Source organism: Meles meles, chromosome 1 (assembly GCF_922984935.1).
Source record: "Meles meles chromosome 1, mMelMel3.1 paternal haplotype, whole genome shotgun sequence".
Classification (NCBI taxonomy): domain Eukaryota; kingdom Metazoa; phylum Chordata; class Mammalia; order Carnivora; family Mustelidae; genus Meles; species Meles meles.
This window is the reverse complement of record NC_060066.1, coordinates 144,214,817-144,237,762: the sequence shown is the minus strand read 5'-3', so window position 1 is coordinate 144,237,762 and position 22,946 is coordinate 144,214,817. Positions and strand designations below refer to the sequence as shown.

Genomic DNA, 22,946 nt, shown 5'->3' with positions numbered 1-22,946 from the left:
TAGATCCTTGTTTTTTGGATTTGCTTTTGTTTTTACATGAATATCTAGTTGTTTCAGAACTATCTGTTGAAAAGTGTTGCCTTGGCAACTTTGTCAAAGGATCAGCTGACTATATTTGTAGACTTCTATTTCTGGGCTCACCATTCTGTTCAAATTATCTATTTGTCTACTCCTACTACACTGTCTTGAATACTATAGTGTTATATTAAGTTCTTCAAGCTGGACAATGTCAGTCCTCTGACTCTGTCCTTCTTCAATATTTGTTGGCTCTTCTGGGTCTTCTGCCTTTCCATAAGAACTTTAGAATTTTACTATCAATATCCACAAAGTAACTTGTTAGTATTTTGACTGGAATTGCATTGGATCTATAGTTGTGATACCCTAACAATATTTACTCTTCCTATCCATTAACATGAAATATCTCTCCATTTATTTAGATCTTCTTTTATTTCTTTAATCAGTTTTGTAGTTTTCCTCACATATATTATGTGTACATTTTGTTAGATTCATACCTATTTCTTTTTTAATTTTTGATGCTAATGTAAATGCTATTGTGTTTTAAATTTCAAATTCCAATTGTTTGTTGCTGGTATATAGGAAATCAACTGACTTTTGTATATCAATCTTGTATCCTGATCCTGCAACCTTGTTATAATTGCTTATTAGTTCCAGGAGTGGGTTTTTATTGGTCAATTGTTTGCGGTTTTCCACAAAGTGGAAATACCTACTATCTTTGTTACTGTTTTCTATTTGATGCTTATTTCCTTTTTTTCTTTCTTTGTCTTCTGCTCTTTTTAACTGAATTTTAATTGGCTCCATTTTCTCTTATTTTACCATATCATTTACACTTCTTTTAAAAGATTTTTAGTTTCTCTAGAGTTTGCAATGTATATTTATAGTTAATCCAAGTTAAATCACTATATTTATCCATAAGGTATGAGATTAAATACACTGCTGTGATTATTTCATACAAACCACCTATTCTAGTAATTAAGAAAAAAAAGATTTGATATTACTTTTATGTATTCCTTCTAAAGTTCTTCCTTTCTTCTCTCCTAGATTCTCATCTATATCACTTTCTTTCTCTCTGAAGAATTTCATTGAACATTTCTTACAAGGCTGGTCTACTAGTGACAAATTCTGTCAGTTTTTGCTTGTTTGCTTGTTTCTACTTTATTTTTAAACTCCCAGTCTGAAATTTCAAAATCTCTGCTATATCTGAGTCTGTTCCTGATGCTTGCTTTGTCTCTTCAGATTGTTTTTCCCCCTTTAGCATGCCCTGTAAATTTTTTGTTGAAATCAAACATGGTATATAAGGTAAAAGGGTCTGAGGTGAATAGGCCTTCAGTAGTAAAAGGTTGCAAGTTACCTGTTTGGGAACTAGGCCGTATTTACTGTTTGCTGCACCATGGTGTCAGAAGCTAAATTTCCTGCTACTGTCATTGTTTTTATCTTGTCTGTTGTCTTTAGGCTTTCCCAGAGATGTCTTAAATAGGTTTTGGGTCTGCAGTTCTTTTAGCTATAATCCCCAGTTGTTATACAGGAACACTATTCATCTGATGGTAAGTTTCAAGAGGGGTAGAATCACTCTATAGTTTTATAATTAGGTCTCAGTCTTTTAGTGAGCCTGAGTGGGGGTATTTTCTTTCCCCCATGTCCAAGACTAGAAGCATTTAGGGTTGGGGAATTGCTCTTCTCCCAAGTTCAGTAACTTTTTGCTTTGGCAAAAACCCAAATCAGTTAGTCTCAGATAAACCGATTTCCCTTGAGGGCAAGCTTTGTTAAGGAGAGCAGAGTGTTCTGACTGTATTTCAAAATGGTTACTTTTCCCATGCCACGGCTGGAAGAAAAAACATGTATGTCCCTGAACTTCATAGAGAGAACCTAGGAACCTAGCAGGTCCCCTAGTGGTAAAACTCAGAGACATGTGGGGCCTTGCCTCAGATGGGGTTCCCTCTTAGTTTTTTAAGATTTATGATAGTCTAAATTGTGTCTTAAGCAATTTGTCAACTTTATATTGACAAAAATATAATTATAGTTAAATGTGTTCCTACCACCCAGCTATGGCCTTCTGCTTGGGGTAAGATGTGGTTCTCTACATCTTCCTGTCTGTCTCCCCAGTTTTCAGGCAATAGTTGGTTCTCTGACCTCAGTGATCTAAAAAGAGTTGTTGATTTTCAGTTTGCTCAGCTTTTTCTTTGTTGTAAGAAGGGGGATGACAGCTTCCAAGCCCCTTACAGTTCAGACCAGAAACTATTTTACAATTTTTAACAAACCAAAAATAGTTGAATTTTATTGAGTATATGTTTTTAGCATTTTTCCACTATATCTGTAATATGTTATATTATGGATTTCTTAATATTAAGTAATTTTTGTCTTTTTGTAATTCTTCTTTCACTTCATTTTTCTTCCATTTCATTCACTTAATTCTTTATACATATATTTTAATTTTACTTGATTTTTTTGGTATTTATCTTTAGTTTTTTCTACTGGTGCTATTTTTGTCTGATTTTAGTACTGTCAAAATTCTAATGAGACACTGATCTTTTATCTTTTGCTTCTAGAACTATTGCCATTTTTTATACCCTCATAAGTAATTCAATACCAGGTTTTATCACGTACTTTTAATTAATCTGAGAATCCTGTTGATCTTTCAAGGTAAGTGGAAGTGACTTCTGGTACTCAACTAAGGAAGTATACCTAGAAAATAATTTTTAAACTGGAGGGTAGAGTATAAAGCAAATTTATCAAGAATTGATTTTTTAGAAACTACAGCATTCCCCTCACATTCCTTTCTAAAGGCAGTTTTCAATGTTTAAAGATATCAAAAATATTTATTTGGGCCAGCCAAAAATTTAGGAATCACTTTACATATAGAAATCAATCTCCTGTTGATTTTATATCTCCTTTTGAATCTTTTATATCTATCCACTTCTTTTCTCTGCTAATCAAAAACATTCTACCATCTCTTAATTGGATCACAACAGAAAGGAGGGCTTATCCACTCTTAATCCCTTCCAATTTGTTTGAATGACCTCTACAAAACAATAAAATGATCATAAAACTAGTCCTATGTCTTTAATGACATCCTTTTGTTTTTATGATAAAAATACAAATCCTTGGGATTAGGCCCCACAAAACTACATGTTTTGCCCCTGCTTCCTTTTCCAGCCTCATCTTACACTTACGTCCCACCTGACTCTCTGTGCCATTGCCGTGCTAGCCTTCTTTTAGAACTTCAAATAAATATGTGGAACTTCCTCTCAGTTCATGACTTCTCTCTGAAATAACCTCTCCCCATCTTTGCCTAAGTAACTACTATTCATCCTTCATATCCTAACTCAAAGGCTTCTCCTCTGGAAGACTTTCCTAAGTATAGTTTCTCTGTTATACATTCTTTTAGAATGAATTCCTATACTTCACAGCATTTATCTCAGTTTGTAATTTTCCATTTATCTCCATGATAATCCAATTAGTATATATTTCTATCATTAGACTAAACCTACATACTTACCAGTACATTCCAAGTGCAGGTACTTAATAAATGTTTGTTGATTGAATGAATGAAGGGCCAACTATCTAAATCCCAGTATTTGCATTGCTATGAGCAAACTAATTTTGAAAAATTGGGGAGAAAGAGACAACTCTAATAGATGCTGAATATAGAAAAGGTGTAGTCCTCTCTATTTTATTATTTTCAAAGTAAAAATATGTTTCAACATCACTTCTGTGTCCTTCACTTTACCAATTTACTTCTTTTCTTTTCTCTAATTTAACCAGGCAGCTCAAATATATGAAACAAAGCCCATGATACCCATTACGAACTGATTTATATTTTATTTACCAGCCCCACTGACCCCAGTGACTTGAATGTTAATTTTTAGGTGCTGTTAAACTATTTAGTTGTTTATGCCTACAGTAACAAATCTTTTCTTATTTAAAGCCTGATATTGTCTTTTCTGCTGACCTAGATCTTTTGACATATTTTACTGAAATGTGTTCCTTACTAAGATTAAGTTAACTTCCACTGCATTTCACTTCATCTAATATTACTGGCTAAGCAATTATGCTTTTTGCATATAACCTTCTGTCAATTCAGTTTAACCACCTGAACACTAAGTAGATCCAAGATGCTATACATTACACCATACAGGACTGCAAAGATGAGAGAAATGGTCTCTAACTTCAAAGAGCTAGAAATTTTTTCAAAGAGATATATAAGTAAATAATGTTAAATAAAGTTGCATTATTTTTTTGTCAAATAAATATTAGGGTTGGGATGGCAAGAGGTATAAAACAGGGAGAGAACCAAAAGGAGTTCAGTTTAATAAAATCAATTCCATATCTAAAATTCTTCATTTGGAAAGAATTAGATATACAGTCAAATCTTTACTTATTGCTTGGAGAGTTTATACCATAGGTTAAATATGTAAGGGAGGAAATGAATACCATTTGGTAAGAATACCTCTTTGTTACATTTTCCACTTGCTACTAGCTAAACGAATTATGCAAAGGCCACCTGTAAACCTTTGGGTCAATAAACAGATAAGATCAACCCACTAGAGTTTGAAAGACTATATTGTATTATAAATCTTACAAGCATGTTATAGCATATTACATCTGATACCATTAACCAGAAGAATGACTTCATAGGCAATAAAGAATAAGTTGTGAGAAAGTAGGTGTGACAAAAATCTTTCCTTTTCATAATCATTTTCCATGGAAATTTTATAATTGAATCACATTTATAAAATCATGATGTAAGTTTTTGCATTATTGATATACCAGAATTTCTGTTTGTATATTTAGACCCATCAGATGTAGAGTTTGGCTCCTTTGTGAGGTATTTTATTACAGAGTTGGCCTCAAAAATATGATTCTGTGTGTCTGTGACAGTATAATACAGTCATTATAAGAACACCAAGCCATTCACAAAGAAAATTTCTGCAAGCCAATAAAACAGAGCTATCATTGTTGAAAACAGAAATAGGTAAAATCTTAACAGTTCCAGAAAAACAGGACCAAACCTGACTATATGAGACCCGGAAGGTACTAAAAGCTATATTTCCAGCAAAATATTTTCTATATAATTAGGTGTCCATGATAAATGCTGCTTTCAAAAATGTACCAGCCACAGCACAAGGGGGCAATAACAGAAAGGTAAATGTATATTATGAGAAAAACACAATTAGAAATGTATAAAGATAAACTTACTGGTTCTCCTTCAAGTCCTCTATCTCCTGTACTCCCAGGGGGTCCTTGTAAACCCTGAGTAAACAAAGGCAAAATCTGAAGAAAAAGTGATGCTTGAAAATATTTTACTTTCCTTATTTCGGCTTTCCTTTACAATCCTCCCACCTAATTTTTCTGCCTACCTCTATTCTCTCTTTTCTCTTTGTGGTAAAATATATATAATATAAAATCACCATTTTAACAGTGTTTAAATGTGTAGTTTTGTGGCATTAAGTACCTTTGCATTATTGCACTACTATCATCACTATCTATTTTCAGAACTTTTCATCTTCCCAGATTGAAATTCCATACCCATTAAATAACACCCCTTCCCCATCCCTGGTTCCCCTGGCAACCACCATTCTGCATTCTCCCTCTAATTTGACTACTCTAGGTGTCCTAAATAAGTAGAGTTATGCTATATTTGTTCTTTTGTGTCTGCCTTATTTCACTTGGCATGATGTCTTCAAGTTTCACCAATATTGGAGAGGAGGAAGATGTCAGTAGAATAGGAGGATCCCAGACTCCCCTTGACCCCAAATACAACAAGGTCACTATCAAATCATCCTAAATACCCCAGAAATTGACCTGAATACTGACAGAACAAACTCCACAACTAAAGGGAGAGAAGAAGCCACACTGAAGGTAGGAAATGCAGAGACATGGTTTAGGGGGAAAGCAAGTCCTGACTGCCATGAAAGGGAAGGAACTATGGTTGTGGAGAAGGGTGAGACAGAGGAGCACACAGGGGACTGCACAAAGAGAATGATTCCCCATAGCTGTTGGCTTGGAAAATGAGAAGGGTTGAATTCTGTGAGTTCCTACAACCAGTGGGGCTCAAATCCTAGTTTTAAAGTCTAACAGGCTTGGCTGGGATAGAGCCTAAAATGCACTGTGCTGCTCTTGGACAGAAGGCAGGCAAGCAACCTGGGAGCATACAACATGGAAACAACAATCTGAAGAGTGCTTGGGGCACACAGTGGGGAGATTATACACTCTTCATAGAGCAAATCCCTGAGAAGCAGTTTTCAAGGACACCTCTAGGGGAACAAAGAAGCTAGCCAACACAATTTCCCTCCCCTGCCCCCAGTATAAATACAGCGTCACCTACGGGAAGCAGTGCAATGCTGGCACTGGCTGCCTAACGATGTGTTTACACTAACCCCCACCCCTGCCCCCGCCACAGCACTCTGGCAGAACTGACTGCCTTTCTTAGTCACACTTGCCTCAGTCCCAGCATGACAGCACATATCTCTGTTCATACCACATCTCCCAACCAGGGTGTTTGGCAGAGCCTCAGTTCTGGTCTCATTTCACAAGCAGACCAGAGCATACCTAGTTAAAACTCACCACATTCAGGCAAAGAACCAAACACTCTCCACATTAGACAAAAGGGACCTCTGCAGTAGGCTGGCCTGAAGGACAGAGCAGCCAAAGCACAATAGCAGAGGACATGCAGCACACACTGGAGAAACTCCCTGAAGTGCCAGGCCCAGGTACTACATGACTTCTATTTCATAAGGCCATTACTTTCAGAAACAGACGAGATAATGGCTTTTCTAACACAGAAGAAGGCAGAGATTTAGACAAAATGAGAAGACATAGAAATTTATCTCAGATGAAAGAACAAGGTAAAGTCATGGCATGAGTTCTAAGCAAAACATATATAAGTAACATTCCTGATGGAGAACTTAAAGCAATGATCACAAGGATACTCACTGGACTTGAGAAAAGAATGGAAGACATCAGTGAGACCCTTATCACAGAGATAAAGTTAAAAAAATGAATCAGAGATGAAGAGAGAAATAAATGAGATTAGAAACATACTTGATGCAATGAATATCACTTTGGAAGAAGCAGAGGGACAAGTTAATGCCCTAGAAGACAAAATAATGAAAAGCAATGAAGTTGAACAAAAGAGAGAATTATGCAAAACAAGAACTCAGTTACTCATAACTCATAACTGAGTTATGGAACTCAGTGACTCCATCAAATAAATAAAATTTGTATTACAGGAGTCCCAGAAGAAGAACAGAGAGAAAAGGGGGCAGAAAATTTATTTGGAGAAATAATAGCTGAAAACTTCCCTAATCTGGTTTAGGAAACAGACATCCAGATCTAGGAGGCAAGAGAACCCCCATCAAAATCAACAAAAGCAGGCCCACACCAAGACATATTGTAATTGAATTTCCAAAATTTAGTAATAAATAAAAAAATCTTAAAAGCAGCAAAACAGAAGAAGTCTAATTTAACTTACAAGGGAAAATCCATAAGGCCAGCAGGAGATTTCTCAACAGAAATTTGGCAAGCAGGAAGAAAGAGGCATGATGTATTCAAAGTGTTGAATGGGAAAAATCTGAAGCCAAGAATACTCTATCTAGCAAGGCTATCATTCAGTATAGAAGGAGAGATAAAGAGTATCCTAAACAAATGAAAATGAAAGGAATTCATGACCACTAACCCAGCCCTGCAAGAAATTTTTTTTTTTTTTAGATTTTATTTATTTATTTGACAGAGAGAGAGATCACAAGTAGGCAGAGAGGCAGAGAGAGAGGAGGAAGCAGGCTCCCCGCTGAGCAGAGAGCCCGATGCGGGGCTCAATCCCAGGACCCTGAGATCATGACCTGAGCCAAAGGCAGCGGCTTAATCCACTGAGCCACCCAGGCACCCCCTTGCAAGAAATAATTAAAGGGATTCTGAGTGAAAGTGAAAAACCAAAAGTGACAATATAAAGACAGGAAACACAAAATCAGTAAAAATGCATATTTCTGTAAAAAATTAGTCAAGGACTCACAAAAAAGGATACAAAATATAACAACATATACCTAAAACATGGGGAGGACAGAAGAAAAAAAGGGTTCAAACTTAAATTTCCATCAACTTAATGCAGACTTCTATATGCAGAAGAGGTTATTTATAAACCTAATGGTAATCATATATCAAAAACCAGTAAGTTCACGCAAAGAAAAAAATAAAGAAATTCAAATATATCATTATCAATATATCAGCAAATGATGACAGAGAGGAAAGCAAGAGAGGATCAGAGAAAATCTCCAGAAACAATTACAAGACAATTAATAAAATGACAATAATTATGTATTTACCAATAATTGCCTTGAATGTAAATAGACTAAAGAATCAAAGACAGTGTCAGAATGGATTAAACAAAAAAGAGCAAAAACCAAGACCTATCTATATGCTGCCTACAGAGACTCATTTTAGACCTGAAGACATCTGCAGATTAAAAGTGAGGGAATAAAGAAATATTTATCATGCAAAAAGATGTCAAAAAAAGCCAAAGTAATAATACTTGGACACTACATGGACAAATTAGACTTTAGAGCAAAGACTGTACCAAGAAACAAGGAAGGACACATATAATCATAAAGGGGATAATCCAACAAGAAGATATAACAATTGTAAATATTTATGCACCTAAAGTGGGAGCACCTAAATATTTAAAAAGATAACAAAAATAAAGGAACTAATCAATAATAACACAATAGCAGTAAGAGAATTTTAACACCCCACTTACATCAATAGACAGATGATCTAAATAGAAAATCAACAAGGGATCAATGGCTTTGAATGACACACTAGACCAGATAGACTTAACAGATATATTCAGAACATTCCATTCTAAAACAGCAGAATACACATTCTTTTCAAGTGCACATGGAACATTCTCCAGAACAGATCATGTATTAGGTCACAAAACAGGTCTCCACAAATACGAGAAAGATTGAAGTTATACCATGCACCTTTTCTGACCACAACACTATGAGACTAGAAGTCAATTACAAGAAGAAATCTGGAAAGATCAAATACATGGAGGTTAAAAAACATGCTACCAAACAATGAATGGGTCAGCCAGGGATTACAAGAAGAAATGAAAAAGTACATGGAAACAAATAAAAATGAAAACAGAATGGTCCAAAACCTTTGGGATGCAGTAAAAGCAGTCTTAAGAGGAAAGAGTTTAGCAATACAGGCTTACCTCAGGAAGGAAGAAACATCTCAAAGAAACACCTTAACCTTATACATAAAGGAGTTAGAAAAAGAGCTCCAAAGTCCAAAGCCAGCAGAAAGAAAGCAATAATAAAGATCAGGGTAGAAATAAATGATATAGGAAATAAAAAGACAAAAGAACAGATCGATGGAACCAGGAGTTGATTCTTTGAAAAAAAAAAATCAATAAAACTGAAAAATCCCTAGCCAAATTTATCAAGAAGAAAAGAGAAAGGGCCTAAATAAGTAAAATCACAAATGAGAAAGGAAAAATAACAATGAACATCACAGAAATACAAATAGTTTATAAAAGAATATTATATAAACAATATGCCAAAAAATTGGACAATCTAAAAAATGGACAAATTCATAGAAACAAATAAGCTATCAAAACTGAAACAGGAAGATACAGAAAACTTGAACAGACCAATAATCGGCAAAGAAATTGAATCAATAACCAAAAAGTCCCCCAAAGGTTTCACTTACTTGTGGAGCATAAGGAATAACATGGAGGACATTAGGAAAAGGAAAGGAAAAGTGAATTGGGGTAAAACAAAGGGGGAGATGAAGCTTGAGAGACTGTGGACTCTGAGAAACAAACAGGGTTCTGGAGGGGAGGGTGGTGGGGGGATGGGTGAGCCTGGTCTGGGTATTAAGAAGGGCATGTATTGCATGGAACACTGGGTGTGATGTATAAACAATGAATCTTGGAGTGCTGAAAAAAATAAAATAAAATAAAGATGTTAAAAAAAATCCCCCCCAAACCAACATCCAGGACCAGGTAGCTTCAAAGCTGAATTCCACCAAACACTTAAAGAAGAGTTAATACCTATTCTACTCAAACTATTCCAAAAAACAGATAAGGAATGAAAATCTCCAAATTTATTCTGTGAGGCTAGCATTACCCTGATACCAAAACCAGATAAAAACACTGTAAAAAAAGGAACTTTAGACCAATATTTCTGATGAACATAGAAGCAAAAATCCTCAACAAAATACTAGCAAATCAAAACCAACAATACATTTTAAAAATCATTCACCACCATCAAGTGGGATTTATTCCCGGGTTGCAAGGGTGGTTCAATATTCATAAATCAGTCAACATGATACATCACTTCAATAAAAGAAAGGGTAAGTACCAGATGATTAATGCAATAGATGCAGAAAAAGCATTTGATAAGTACAACATCCATTCATGATAAAAACCCTAACAAAGTAGGTTTAGAGGGAACATTCCTAAACACAATAAATAAACACAAAAAAATCCACAGCTAATATCCTAATGGGGAGAAACTGAGAGCTTTTTCCCTATGGTCAGGAACAAGACAGGGATGTCCTTTCTCATCACTTCTATTCAACACAGTACCGGACTCCTAATCATAGCAGTCAGACACCACAAAGAAAAGGCATCTAAATTGACAAGGAATAAGTAAAATTTTCACTATTTGCAGATGACATGATACTATATATAGAAAACACAGAAGATTTTCACCAAAAAACTGCTAGAACTGACAAATGAGTTCAGTAAAGTCACAGGACACAAAAATCAACATACAGAAATCTGTTGTATTTCTATACCTCAATAATGAGGCAGTAGAAAGAGAAATTAAGAAATCAATACTATTTACAACTATACCAAAAACATAAGATACCTAGGAATAAACCTAACCAAAGAGGTGAAGGACCTGTACTCTGAAAACTATAAAAGATTGGTGACAGAAATTGAAGACGATGAAAAGCAATGGAAAGACATTCCATGCTCATGGATTGGAAGAACAAACACTGTTAAAATGTGAATACTATACAAAAGCAAGCTACACATTTAATGCAATCACATCAAAATACCAACAGCATATTTCACAGGGCTAGAACTTATAATCCTAAAATTTGTATGGCACACAAAATAGACCAGATACCCAAAGCAATCTTGAAAAAGAAAAGCAAAGCTGGAGGCATCACAATTCTGGACCCTCAAATTATATTACAAAGCTGTAGTAATCAAAGCAGTATGGTACTGGCACAAAAATAACCACATGGATCAACAGAACAGAATGGAAAACCCAGAAATAAACCCACAATTATATGGTCAATTAATCTGCAACAAAGCAGGAAAGAATGTCTGATGGGAAAAAGTCTCCTTAACAAATGGAATTGGGAAAACTAGATAACAACCAAAAGAATGAAATGACCACTTTCTTACATCGTATATAAAAATAAATTGATTAAGGACTGAAATGTGAGACATAGAACCATAAACATCCCAGAAAAGAACAGATGTAGTAACAGTCCACTTCTTTGACATGGACTGTAGTTACATCTTTCTAGATATGTCTCCTGAGGCAAAGGAAGCAAAAGCAAAAATAAACTATTGGGACTTCTTCAAAATAAGAAGTTTCTGCACAGCAAAGGGAACAATCAACAAAGCTAAGAGACAACCTAAGGAATGGGAGAAGATATTTGCAAATGACATATCTGATAAAGGGTTAGTATCCAAAATATATAAAGAACTTATAAAACTCAACACCCCAAATAATTCAGTTAAAAAATGGGCAGAGCAGCAGCTTTTGCAAAACATTCTGAGGCTTCTCTCTGAGAGGGAGGTCGGGGTGCAGTTTGCTCTCCTCTAAACCTCCAAAAACCATCAAAAGCTGTCAAGGTGAGAGAAAGCAGATGAAAGAACATAAAAACCCCCAGAGAACAAAAGGCTGAAAAAAAAAAAACAGTTTCCTCAGAGCTCACCCCCTTGAGGGGAGCTGGAGGACCTAACTCAGGGAACATCATTGTCTGAAAACCCACGTGGCAGGCCCCTCCCCCAGAAAACCAACCAGGAAGGAAGAAAAAAAAAAAAAAGACTACAAGAGAACAACCACCACTACTTCATAAATACAACTTTTATTTTTAACTCTTTACCAATATTCTGGTTCTTTTTTTTTTATACATACAGATAATTTTTTAACCTATTTACCACCACACTGAGATGTCCAGTACATCAAATTCTTTAATAACCTTCTAACCTGAACTTTTTGATACATACACCCGTGTTTTTCTTTTGCTTTTCTATTTTTTTAACTCTTTTTTAATTTTAACTTAGTTTAGTCTAGTTTATTCTTTTTTAATTTTTATTTTCTACTATACATATAGAGTTAAATTTCAAGGTAGTCCCCTTTCTCCAATCAATGCTACCCCTATAGGCAAACCAGTTTCTAATCCCCCTGTAACTTAGGAAAGTTTAGTCCCTTAACAAAAACATCAAGATACCTTCAGGAAGAATCAAAATAACCTTCCTCACCCACACTGACAATTTATAACCACTCTCCCAATTTTTCCTTCTGTCAGTGTTTCTGTGAATTTGTGTTTGTCCTGATAATATATAAATCTTATACTTGGGGTTCTTTCTGATGAGGTTCTTCTTCCCTTTTTTTTGCTTATATATACATATTTTTTTCTCTTGTCATATACTTTTATCACTCTTTTTGTTTGTCTGTTTTTGTTTGTATACTTCACAAATCTTACCTTGTGGCCCATTTGGGCTGAGCCTTCTCTTGTATCTTCCCTTTTTTTCCTATCTCTCTCTCTCTCTCTCTCTTTTTTTTCCTTTTTTCTTTCCCCTTTTTTTTCTTTCTTCTTCTCTATTTCTTTTTCTTTTCTTTTTTCTCTCATTTGGGTGGGGAATCCTGATTGCACAGAAGCGTTCCAGGGTGCACATTGACTGCACCACAATCGATAAGTCCAGCTGCATCTGTTCAGTCATCTCTTACCAAAATGACTAGGAGGAGGAATACCCAACAGAAGAAAAATACAGAGGATGGGCCTTCTGCAACAGAGCTAATGGCTATCGACATAGACAATATGTCAGAAAAGGAATTCAGACTAACAATTATCCAGGCAATAGCTAGGTTGGAGAAAGCCATGGATGACCAAACAGAATTGATTAGGGCAGAACTGAAAGCCACCAGGGATGATGTTCAAAATGCTCTCAATGAGTTCTCTAAAAGCTAGGGTAACTGAGACAGAAGATAGAATTAGTGATCTGGAGGACAAACAGATAGAGAGAAAGGATCAGGAGGAAGCCTGGAACAAACAGCTCAGAAGCCACGAAAACAGAATCAGGGAAATAAACGATGCCATGAAACGTTCCAACGCCAGAATTATTGGAATCCCTGAAGGGGAGGGAAAAGAAAGAAGTCTAGAAGATATAGTGGAAGAAGTTGTCTATGAAAATTTTCCTAATCTCACGAATGGAAACAACGTTCATGTACTAGAGGCAGAAAGATTTCCTCCCAAGATTTTAGATTCTTGAAAGTCCTCACGACACCTTATAGTTAGAATGAGGAATTATGTTTCAAGAGAGACCCTCTTAAAAGCAGCTAGGACAAAGAGGCTCCTTACATACAGAGGAAAACCCATTAGAATAATGTCAGACCTTTCCACAGAGACCTGGCAAGCCAGGAAGGGCTGGCAAAATATATTCAGAGTACTAAATGAGAAGAACATGCAACCAAGAATACTCTATCCAGCAAGACTGACATTTAAAATGGATGGAGAGATAAAGAGTTTCCAAGACCGGCAAGGCTTAAAAGACTATGCAACCACCAAGCCAACACTGCAGGAAATATTAAGGGAAGAGAAAAAATCCAAAGAATATCACTGAACAGAAATATAGAAACAATCTACAGACAGAAAGACTTCAAAGGCAACACGATGTCAATAAAAACCTATCTCTCAATAATCACTCTCAATGTGAATGGCCTAAATGCGCCCATAAAACGACACAGGGTTGCAGATTGGATAAAACGACAGGACCCATCCATATGTTGTCTACAAGAGACCCATTTTGAACCTAAGGATACACCCAGACTGAAAGTGAAGGGATGGAGAAACATCTTTCATGCCAATGGGCCTCAAAAGAAGGCCGGGGTAGCGATTCTCATATCAGATAAATTAGATTTTAAACTAAAGACTGTAGTCAGAGATACAGAAGGACACTACATAATTCTTAAAGGGACTATCCGCCAAGATGATCTAACAATTGTGAATATCTATGCCCCCAATATGGGAGCACCCAATTACATAAGAAAACTATTAATCGGGGGGCGCCTGGGTGGCTCAGCGGGTTAAAGCCTCTGCATTTGGCTCAGGTCATGATCCCAGGGTCCTGGGATCGAGCCCCACATCGGGCTCTCTGCTTGGCTGGGAGCCTGCTTCCTCCTCTTTCTCTCTCTGCCTGCCTCTCTGCCTACTTGTAATCTCTATCTGTCAAAAAAATAAATCTTAAAAAAAAAAAAAAAGAAAACTATTAATCAAGATAAAGAGTCATATTGATATGAATACAATAATAGTAGGAGATCTTAATACGCCTCTCTCAGAAGTAGACAGATCATCGAAGCAGAAAATTAATAAAGAAATGAGAGCATTGAATGAAACATTGGACCAGATGGACCTCATAGACATATACAGTACATTCCACCCTAAAACAACAGAATACTCATTCTTCTCAAGTGCACATGGAACCTTCTCCAGAATAGACCACATACTGGGTCACAAAGCAGGACTCAACCGATACCAAAAGACTGACATTATTCGCTGCATATTCTCCGATCACAATGCTTTGAAACTGGAACTCAATCACAAGGAAAAGTTCAGAAGGAACTCAAACACCTGGAAGCTAAAGACCACCTTGCTTAAGAATGCTTGGATCAACCAGGAGATCAAAGAGGAACTTAAACAATTCATGGAAACCAATGAGAATGAAGACACGTCGGTCCAAAACCTATGGGATACAGCAAAGGCGGTTCTAAGGGGGAAATACATAACCATCCAAGCCTCCCTCAAAAACATTGAAAAATCCAGAATACACCAGCTGTCTCTACACCTTAAAGAACTGGAGAATCAACAACAAATCAAACCAACTCCACATGCAAGAAGGGAAATAATCAAGATTAGAGCAGAGATCAATGAGGTAGAAACGAGAGATACAGTAGAACGTATCAATGAAACTAGAAGCTGGTTTTTTGAAAGAATCAATAAGATCGATAAACCATTGGCCACACTAATCCAAAAGAAAAGAGAGAAAGCCCAAATTAATAAAATTATGAATGAAAAGGGAGAGGTCACAACTAACACCAAGGAAATAGAAACAATAATCAGAAATTATTACCAACAGTTATATGCCAATAAGCTAAGCAACCTAGATGAAAGGGATGCATTCCTGGAAAGCTACAAACTCCCAAAATTGAACCAGGAAGAAATTGACAACCTGAATAGACTGATATCTAGTAACGAGATTGAAGCAGTGATCAAAAACCTCCCAAAAAACAAGAGCCCAGGACCTGACGGATTCCCTGGGGAACTCTACCAAACTTTCAAAGAAGAAATAACACCAATTCTCCTGAAGCTGTTCCAAAAAATTGAAGCAGAAGGAAAACTTCCAGACTCTTTTTATGAATCCAGCATTACCCTGATCCCCAAACCAGGCAAAGACCCTACCAAAAAGGAGAATTTCAGACCAATATCACTGATGAATATGGATGCAAAGATTCTCAACAAGATCCTAGCAAACAGGATCCAGCAGCACATTAAAAAGATTATCCACCATGACCAGGTGGGATTCATCCCTGGGTTGCAAGGTTGGTTCAACATTCGCAAATCAATCAATGTGATAGAACAAATCAATAAGAGAAGAGAGAAGAACCACATGGTCCTCTCAATTGATGCAGAAAAAGCATTTGACAAAATCCAGCATCCGTTCCTGATGAAAACGCTTCAAAGTATAGGGATAGAGGGAACATTCCTGAACTCCATAAAATCTATCTATGAAAGACCCACAGCAAATATCATCCTCAATGGGAAAAAGCTTGCAGCCTTCCCGTTGAGATCAGGAACACGACAAGGATGCCCACTCTCACCACTCTTGTTCAACATAGTATTAGAAGTTCTAGCAACGGCAATCAGACAACAAAGAGGAATAAAAGGTATCCAAATTGGCAAGGAAGAAGTCAAACTCTCTCTCTTCGCAGATGACATGATTCTTTATATGGAAAACCCCAAAGACTCCACCCCCAAACTACTAGAACTCATACAGCAATTCAGTAACGTGGCAGGATACAAAGTCAATGTACAGAAATCAGTGACTTTCTTATACACTAACAATGAAAATACAGAAAGGGAAATTAGGGAATCGATTCCATTTACTATAGCACCAAGAACCATAAGATACCTGGGAATAAACCTAACCAAAGAGGTAAAGGACCTGTACTCAAGGAACTACAGAACACTCATGAAAGAAATTGAAGAAGACACAAAAAGATGGAAGACTGTTCCATGCTCTTGGATTGGAAGAATAAACATTGTTAAAATGTCTATACTGCCTAGAGCAATCTATACTTTTAATGCCATTCTGATCAAAATTCCACCGATATTTTTCAAAGAGCTGGAGCAAATAATCCTAAAACTTGTATGGAATCAGAAGAGACCCCGAATTGCTAAGGAAATGTTGAAAAACAAAAACAAAACTGATGGCATCACATTACCCGATTTCAAGCTTTACTACAAAGCTGTGCTCACCAAGACAGCGTGGTACTGGCATAAAAACAGACACATAGACCAGTGGAACAGAGTGGAGAGCCCAGATATGGACCCTCAACTCTATGGTCAAATAATCTTCGACAAAACAGGAAAAAATATACTGTGGAAAAAAGACAGTCTCTTCAATAAATGGTGCTGGGAAAACTGGACAGCGATATGTAGAAGAATGAAACTCGACCATTCTCTTACACCGTACACAAAGATAAACTCGAAATGGATAAAAGACCTCAATGTGAGACAGGAATCCATCAGAATCCTAGAGGAGAACATAGGCAGTAACCTCTTCGATATCAGCCACAGCAACTTCTTTCAAGATATGTCTCCAAAGGCAAAGGAAACAAAAGCGAAAATGAACTTTGGGACTTCATCAAGATCAAAAGCTTCTGCACAGCAAAGGAAACAGTCAACAAAACAAAAAGGCAACCCATGGAATGGGAGAAGATATTTGCAAATGACAGTACAGACAAAAGGTTGATATCAAGGATCTAAGAACTCCTCAAACTCAACACACACAAAACAGATAATCATATCAAAAATGGGCAGAAGATATGAACAGACACTTTTCCAATGAAGACATACAAATGGCTATCAGACACATGAAAAAATGTTCATCATCACTAGCCATCAGGGAGATTCAAATTAAAACCACATTGAGATATCACCTCACACCAGTTAGAATGGCCAAAATTAGCAAGACAGGAAACAACGTGTGTTGGAGAGGATGTGGGGAAAGGGGAACCCTCTTACACTGTTGGTGGGAATGCAAGCTGGTGCAGCCACTTTGGAGAACAGTGTGGAGATTCCTGAAGAAATTAAAAATAGAGCTTCCCTATGACCCTGCAATTGCACTGCTGGGTATTTACCCCAAAGATACAGATGTAGTGAATAGAAGGGCCATCTGTACCCCAATGTTTATAGCAGCAATGGCCACGGTCGCCAAAGTGTGGAAAGAACCAAGATGCCCTTTGATGGACAAATGGATATGGAAGATGTGGTCCATATACACAATGGAGTATTATGCCTCCATCAGAAAGGATGAATAACCAACTTTTTTTTTTTTTTAAAGATTTTATTTATTTATTTGACAGAGAGAGATCACAAGTAGGCAGAGAGGCAGGCAGAGAGAGAGAGAGGGAAGCAGGCTCCCTGCTGAGCAAAGAGCTCGATGCGGGACTCAATCCCAGGACCCCGAGATCATGACCGGAGCTGAAGGCAGCGGCTTAACCCACTGAGCCACCCAGGCGCCCCAGGATGAATACCCAACTTTTGTAGCAATATGGACGGGACTGGAAGAGATTATGCTGAGTGAAATAAGTCAAGCAGAGAAAGTCAAGTATCATATGGTTTCACTTATTTGTGGAGCATAACAAATAACATGGAGGACATGGGGAGATGGAAAGGAGAAGGAAGTTGAGGGAAATTGGAAGGGGAAGTGAACCATGAGAGACTATGGACTCTGAAAAAGAACCTGAGGGTTTTGAAGGGGCGGGGGGTGGGAGGTTGGGGGAACGAGGTGGTGGATAATAGAAAGGGCACGTATTGCATGGAGCACTGGGTGTTGTGCAAAAACAATAAATACTGTTACGCTGAAAAAAATAAAAATTTAAAAAAAGCTTTCTTCATATTTAAAGTTCAATAATATTCCGTTGTATGTATATACTATATTTTGTATATCCTTTCATCCATCAGTGGACACTTGGGTTTTCTACCTTTTGGCTATTGTGAATACTGTGCTTATAAACACTATAATAGTGTTAGTTTCTAAGTTCCTGCTTTCAATTCTTTGGGTTATAAATCTAAGGTGGAATTAATGAATTACATAGTAATACTATGTTTAACTGTTTGAGGAACCACCAAACTGTTTTCCATAATAACGTCACCATTTTACATTCCTATCAGCAATGTACAAGAGCTCCAGTTTTTCAACATCTTTGCCATTGTTAGTTTCTTTCTGTGTGTATGGGTGTTTTGCTTTGTTTTTCTTTAATACCAGCTGTCCTAATTGGTAAGAAGTGGTATCTCATTCTAGTTTTGATTTGTATTTCTCTAGTGTCTAGTGAGTGATACTGCTCATCTTTTCATGTGCTTATTGGTCATTTGTATGTTCTTTGGAGAAATATCTATTCAAGGCCTTTTGCTTATTTTTTTTCATCAAGTTGTCTTTGTTGTTGTTGAATTGTAGGAGTTCCTTATAGCTATCTCTATTCCCTATTTAATTCTGGCTCATACACAGAGAAAATGATCCAGAATTGTTTTAAGTTGAGAATTTTTATACCTTTAATATTGATTAAAAATGGTTTCTTTCTCCAAAAATAATAATCTAGTGATGTGTTAGTAAGTATAACTTACGTCCTTAAAACCTGGTAAGGCACAGGCGTCTTGGAACCAAGCTGACCATAAATGACTAAAACTCTCTAACATCCTTTATTTTCCCCTATTTTTACACCATGCCATCCATGGTACCATTAAATTGAGTCTTAGATGTGGGGGTATATTCTAAAATGCTATATAAAACTAAATCAAATTCCAGATTCTCTTTGATTCTCCCATTTAACGATTTACTGAGAATGTGCCATGTGCCAGATACTGATGACTCTTTTTTTTTTTGCCATAACTATATACATGTTTTTATTAAATTATTTAATTTGCTGATGACACAAATCTGGGCACAGCATTTAACAACATAACTCACCCAAAGACAATTTTAATACAAGCACACTGACATAGAATGATGAATCAAAGCCTAAAAGAGTAAGTCACATGGAGATAAGTCCAAAGTAGCTTCTTCTTTTAATCAATTACACAATCATGATATAATGAAATCATGAAATGATGATATGATAGAAGGAAGCTGGTTGTCAGCCCTTGACATGACATTAAATTATGTCAGTTTAGAAAAGTTAGATCTTAAGAGATAATGTAAATCCTTTTATCTGTAAATGACTAGGCTTTATTTATTTTTTCTTATTTTTTATTTTTTCAGCATAACAGTATTCATTGTTTTTGCACAACACCCAGTGCTCCATGCAAAACGTGCCCTCCCTATTACCCACCACCTGTTCCCCCAACCTCCCATCCCTGACCCTTCAAAACCCTCAGGTTGTTTTTCAGAGTCCATAGTCTCTTATGGTTCGCCTCCCTTCCTGGCGATTCACAGACCTGTACACCTGGGGATAAAAATACACTGATGACTCAATGATATAGAAAATACTGCCCTTTTCTATTTGCTATTTGTCTGTTCTAAATTATCGACCTTAAGAAGGCTGGCAAATATACAGAGGTCAAAATCACCATTTTATATTAAAACTAAAATCTAAGAAAGATATGATATTAAATTGGAAGTAAAGATATTAAATATTTCTAGCAACATAAAACTTTCTAAGTTATAGCCATTAATGCTATATTTTTCTGGTTAAGGAAAGGATGATATGTAAAATCGCAAACTCACACCTGACTAAGACCTTGTTTTAAATGCCATCCATTCACTCCAGGCTCCAATATTAAGAGACAGGATCAATATATGTGTTCCCTTTGTGCCTGATAAACCAACTGAAACATACAGCAAAAATTCAGAACCATAAATGTCTGCTTTATTTGTTTTGTAAACTACTTGTACACAATGTCAAGCCTGATATATACTTTTAATGATGTTAATGGTGCATAAAAGCTGTTTGCAAAGTTATGAAATGATCTAAATGGATCTATTTATTTTTATTAGAGACAAAGAAGTAAAGCACAAGCTGGTACAAAATAAAAATCCCCTTTAAGGCTTTTCAGATAGTATTGAAAATATATTCTTCGTAATGGAACTTCTTGCTCTATGACTTCAACCCAACAATGATGATAATGATGACTGGGAGAATAATGATTATAGTGGTTACTATGTAGTAAGAACCTATGCCAAGCACATAATGACCATCATTTGATATAACTATAAAAGTTATCTCATTTTATTTTTATTTTTTAAAAGATTTACTTATTTGAGAGAGTGAGAGTGTGGGCATGTGGGGGGCACATGTGGGGTGGGGGTTGGGGGCAGAAGGTGAGGGAAAGAAAAATCCAAGCAGACTCTGTGCTGAGCAGATATTCCAACACAGGGTTTGATTTCATGACTCTGAGGCCAGACCTGAGCCAAAACCAAGATTTGGATGCTTAACCGACTGTACCACCCATGCTTCCCAAAAGTTACCTCACTTTAAAGACAGGAAAAGTGAGGCTCAGAGAGGTTAAATTTGTGTAAAGTCAAAACAGTTGTAAGTGGTAGAACCAGTATTTGACTTCCAATGTCTGAGTCCAGTGTCATGCCCATCCACTATACTGTACTGTGTTCTACTGATTTCAACAAGAAATCAAACATTCAATGCCTCTCCCATTTACAGTAAATATATGGATAATCTTCAAAGCCTTTTTATGGGAATAAGCAAGGGAGCATGTAAGTGTTTTTTCATTGTAGGATTATGAAAACTGTGTGCCTTGTTATCTAAAAAGGAAGAAAGAATAGAGTTAATACTATATGCTTTTTATATTGTAAAGATTATGAAATAAATGTTTCTTAAGTATTCTGAGCTATTCCAGAGAAAACTACTTAAAGAAGAACAGTTAAGAGTTTCCACTTCCAATATTAGCCAAGTAGCTCCTATCAAAACCATCTATATAGGGATAACTATAAACCCAGGACAAAATATTTTTTAAAAATCTGAAAACAATGAATAAAGACCACAAATAGGTAAAACTTAGAATGGAGAGGTCTACATGTAGAAGAAAGGAATGGCACTAAGCGAGTGTCTGATTTTTTATTTTAAATGCGGCTTTTAGCCAGAAAGTAAGCTATGTAGGATTATTAAGAAAAAAGGAAGATAGAAACATTCAGTCTTACTGGCATGGAGAACTAGAGGGTAGAATGTGGAGTGACCACAGCTGCTGGGAAGTGAAGGAAGAGAAAGCAAGAGAGGAGGAAGCTCAAATTCTACATGTAACTCTGCTTAAATCTCTTGCTGACATTTCAAGTATGTGTTGATATGATAGACAACCAGCATCCCAGCAAGGCCTAAAAGAACTGGACAGAGATTTTAGAAGTCATTTACCACAGAGGAGAGAGAATTGGGAGTTTGAAAGCAGCGAAGTTAATAATCTGCCAAATAAAATGAATCAAAAAATACTCTTCGAAGAAATATAACAGAACGTGGAGTCTCTAGAATGAATCATTCAAAATGTTCCAGATAATATGGGCACCTGGGTGGCCCAGTCAGTTAAGCATCTGACTCTTGATCTCAGCTTAGGTCTTGATCTTAGGGTCTTGAGCTCAAGCCCCTTGTTGGGCTGCATGCTGGGTGTAGGGCTTCCTTAAGAAAAAAAGTGACTACAGCATAAACTGATGATATACTATATGTTGGCTAATTTAAAATAATTTTAAAATGTCCAAGATATAATTCAAAATTACTGGACAGGAAAATTTTCCCATATTCAAAAGAAAAGGCAATTAATGGAGACCAAACTCAAGAATACTCAGATGTTAGAATTATCCCATAAAGATTTTAAAGTAGCTATTATATATATGCTCAGTAATGTAAATAAAAATACACTTAGGATGAAGAGACAAATAAGAAATCTCAGAAGAACATCATCTATAAAAATGGAAATTATGGAACTGAAAATTAAATATCTGAAATAAAACTTAAAAATTCCACATCATAAATAACATTTCAATGAATGGGCTTAAAAGTGAGTAAAAATAGAGTTAGGTTATCTAATTTAAAAAAAAAAGAAAATGGGAAAAAGATTAAAATAGGAATGAATAAAGGCTCAGGGACCTGAAGGATGATATCAAAATGTTTAATATATATTTAATTGGAATCCAACAAGGAAAGGAAGGAGAAGACAGAGTAGGAAAAAAAATTTAAATAAAAGTTGAAAAATTTCCAAATTTAGTGAAAACAGAAACTTACATACAAAAGAAGGTCAGCAAATCTCAAGCTAAATAAATGCAAAGAAAATCCATTTAGGCACATCATAGTCAAACTACTAAAAGTCAAAAGTAAAGAGAGAATCTTGAAAGCAGCCAGAAAAAATGATACATTACATGCAGGCGGAATAATGATACCAATAAATATGGACTTCTAACT

At 36.2% G+C, this 22,946-nt stretch overlaps 1 protein-coding gene across 1 annotated transcript in view; it reads right to left on the bottom strand.

Annotated features, from left to right (window-relative positions):
• COL24A1 (collagen type XXIV alpha 1 chain) overlaps positions 1 to 22,946 on the bottom strand; it is a 395,306-nt gene that overhangs the window by 137,091 nt on the left and 235,269 nt on the right. Inside the window, exon 33 of the mRNA XM_045980771.1 lies at positions 5,215 to 5,268. Coding sequence (XP_045836727.1) covers positions 5,215 to 5,268 — 54 coding nt within the window. The remainder of the gene's footprint in view (positions 1 to 5,214; positions 5,269 to 22,946) is intronic.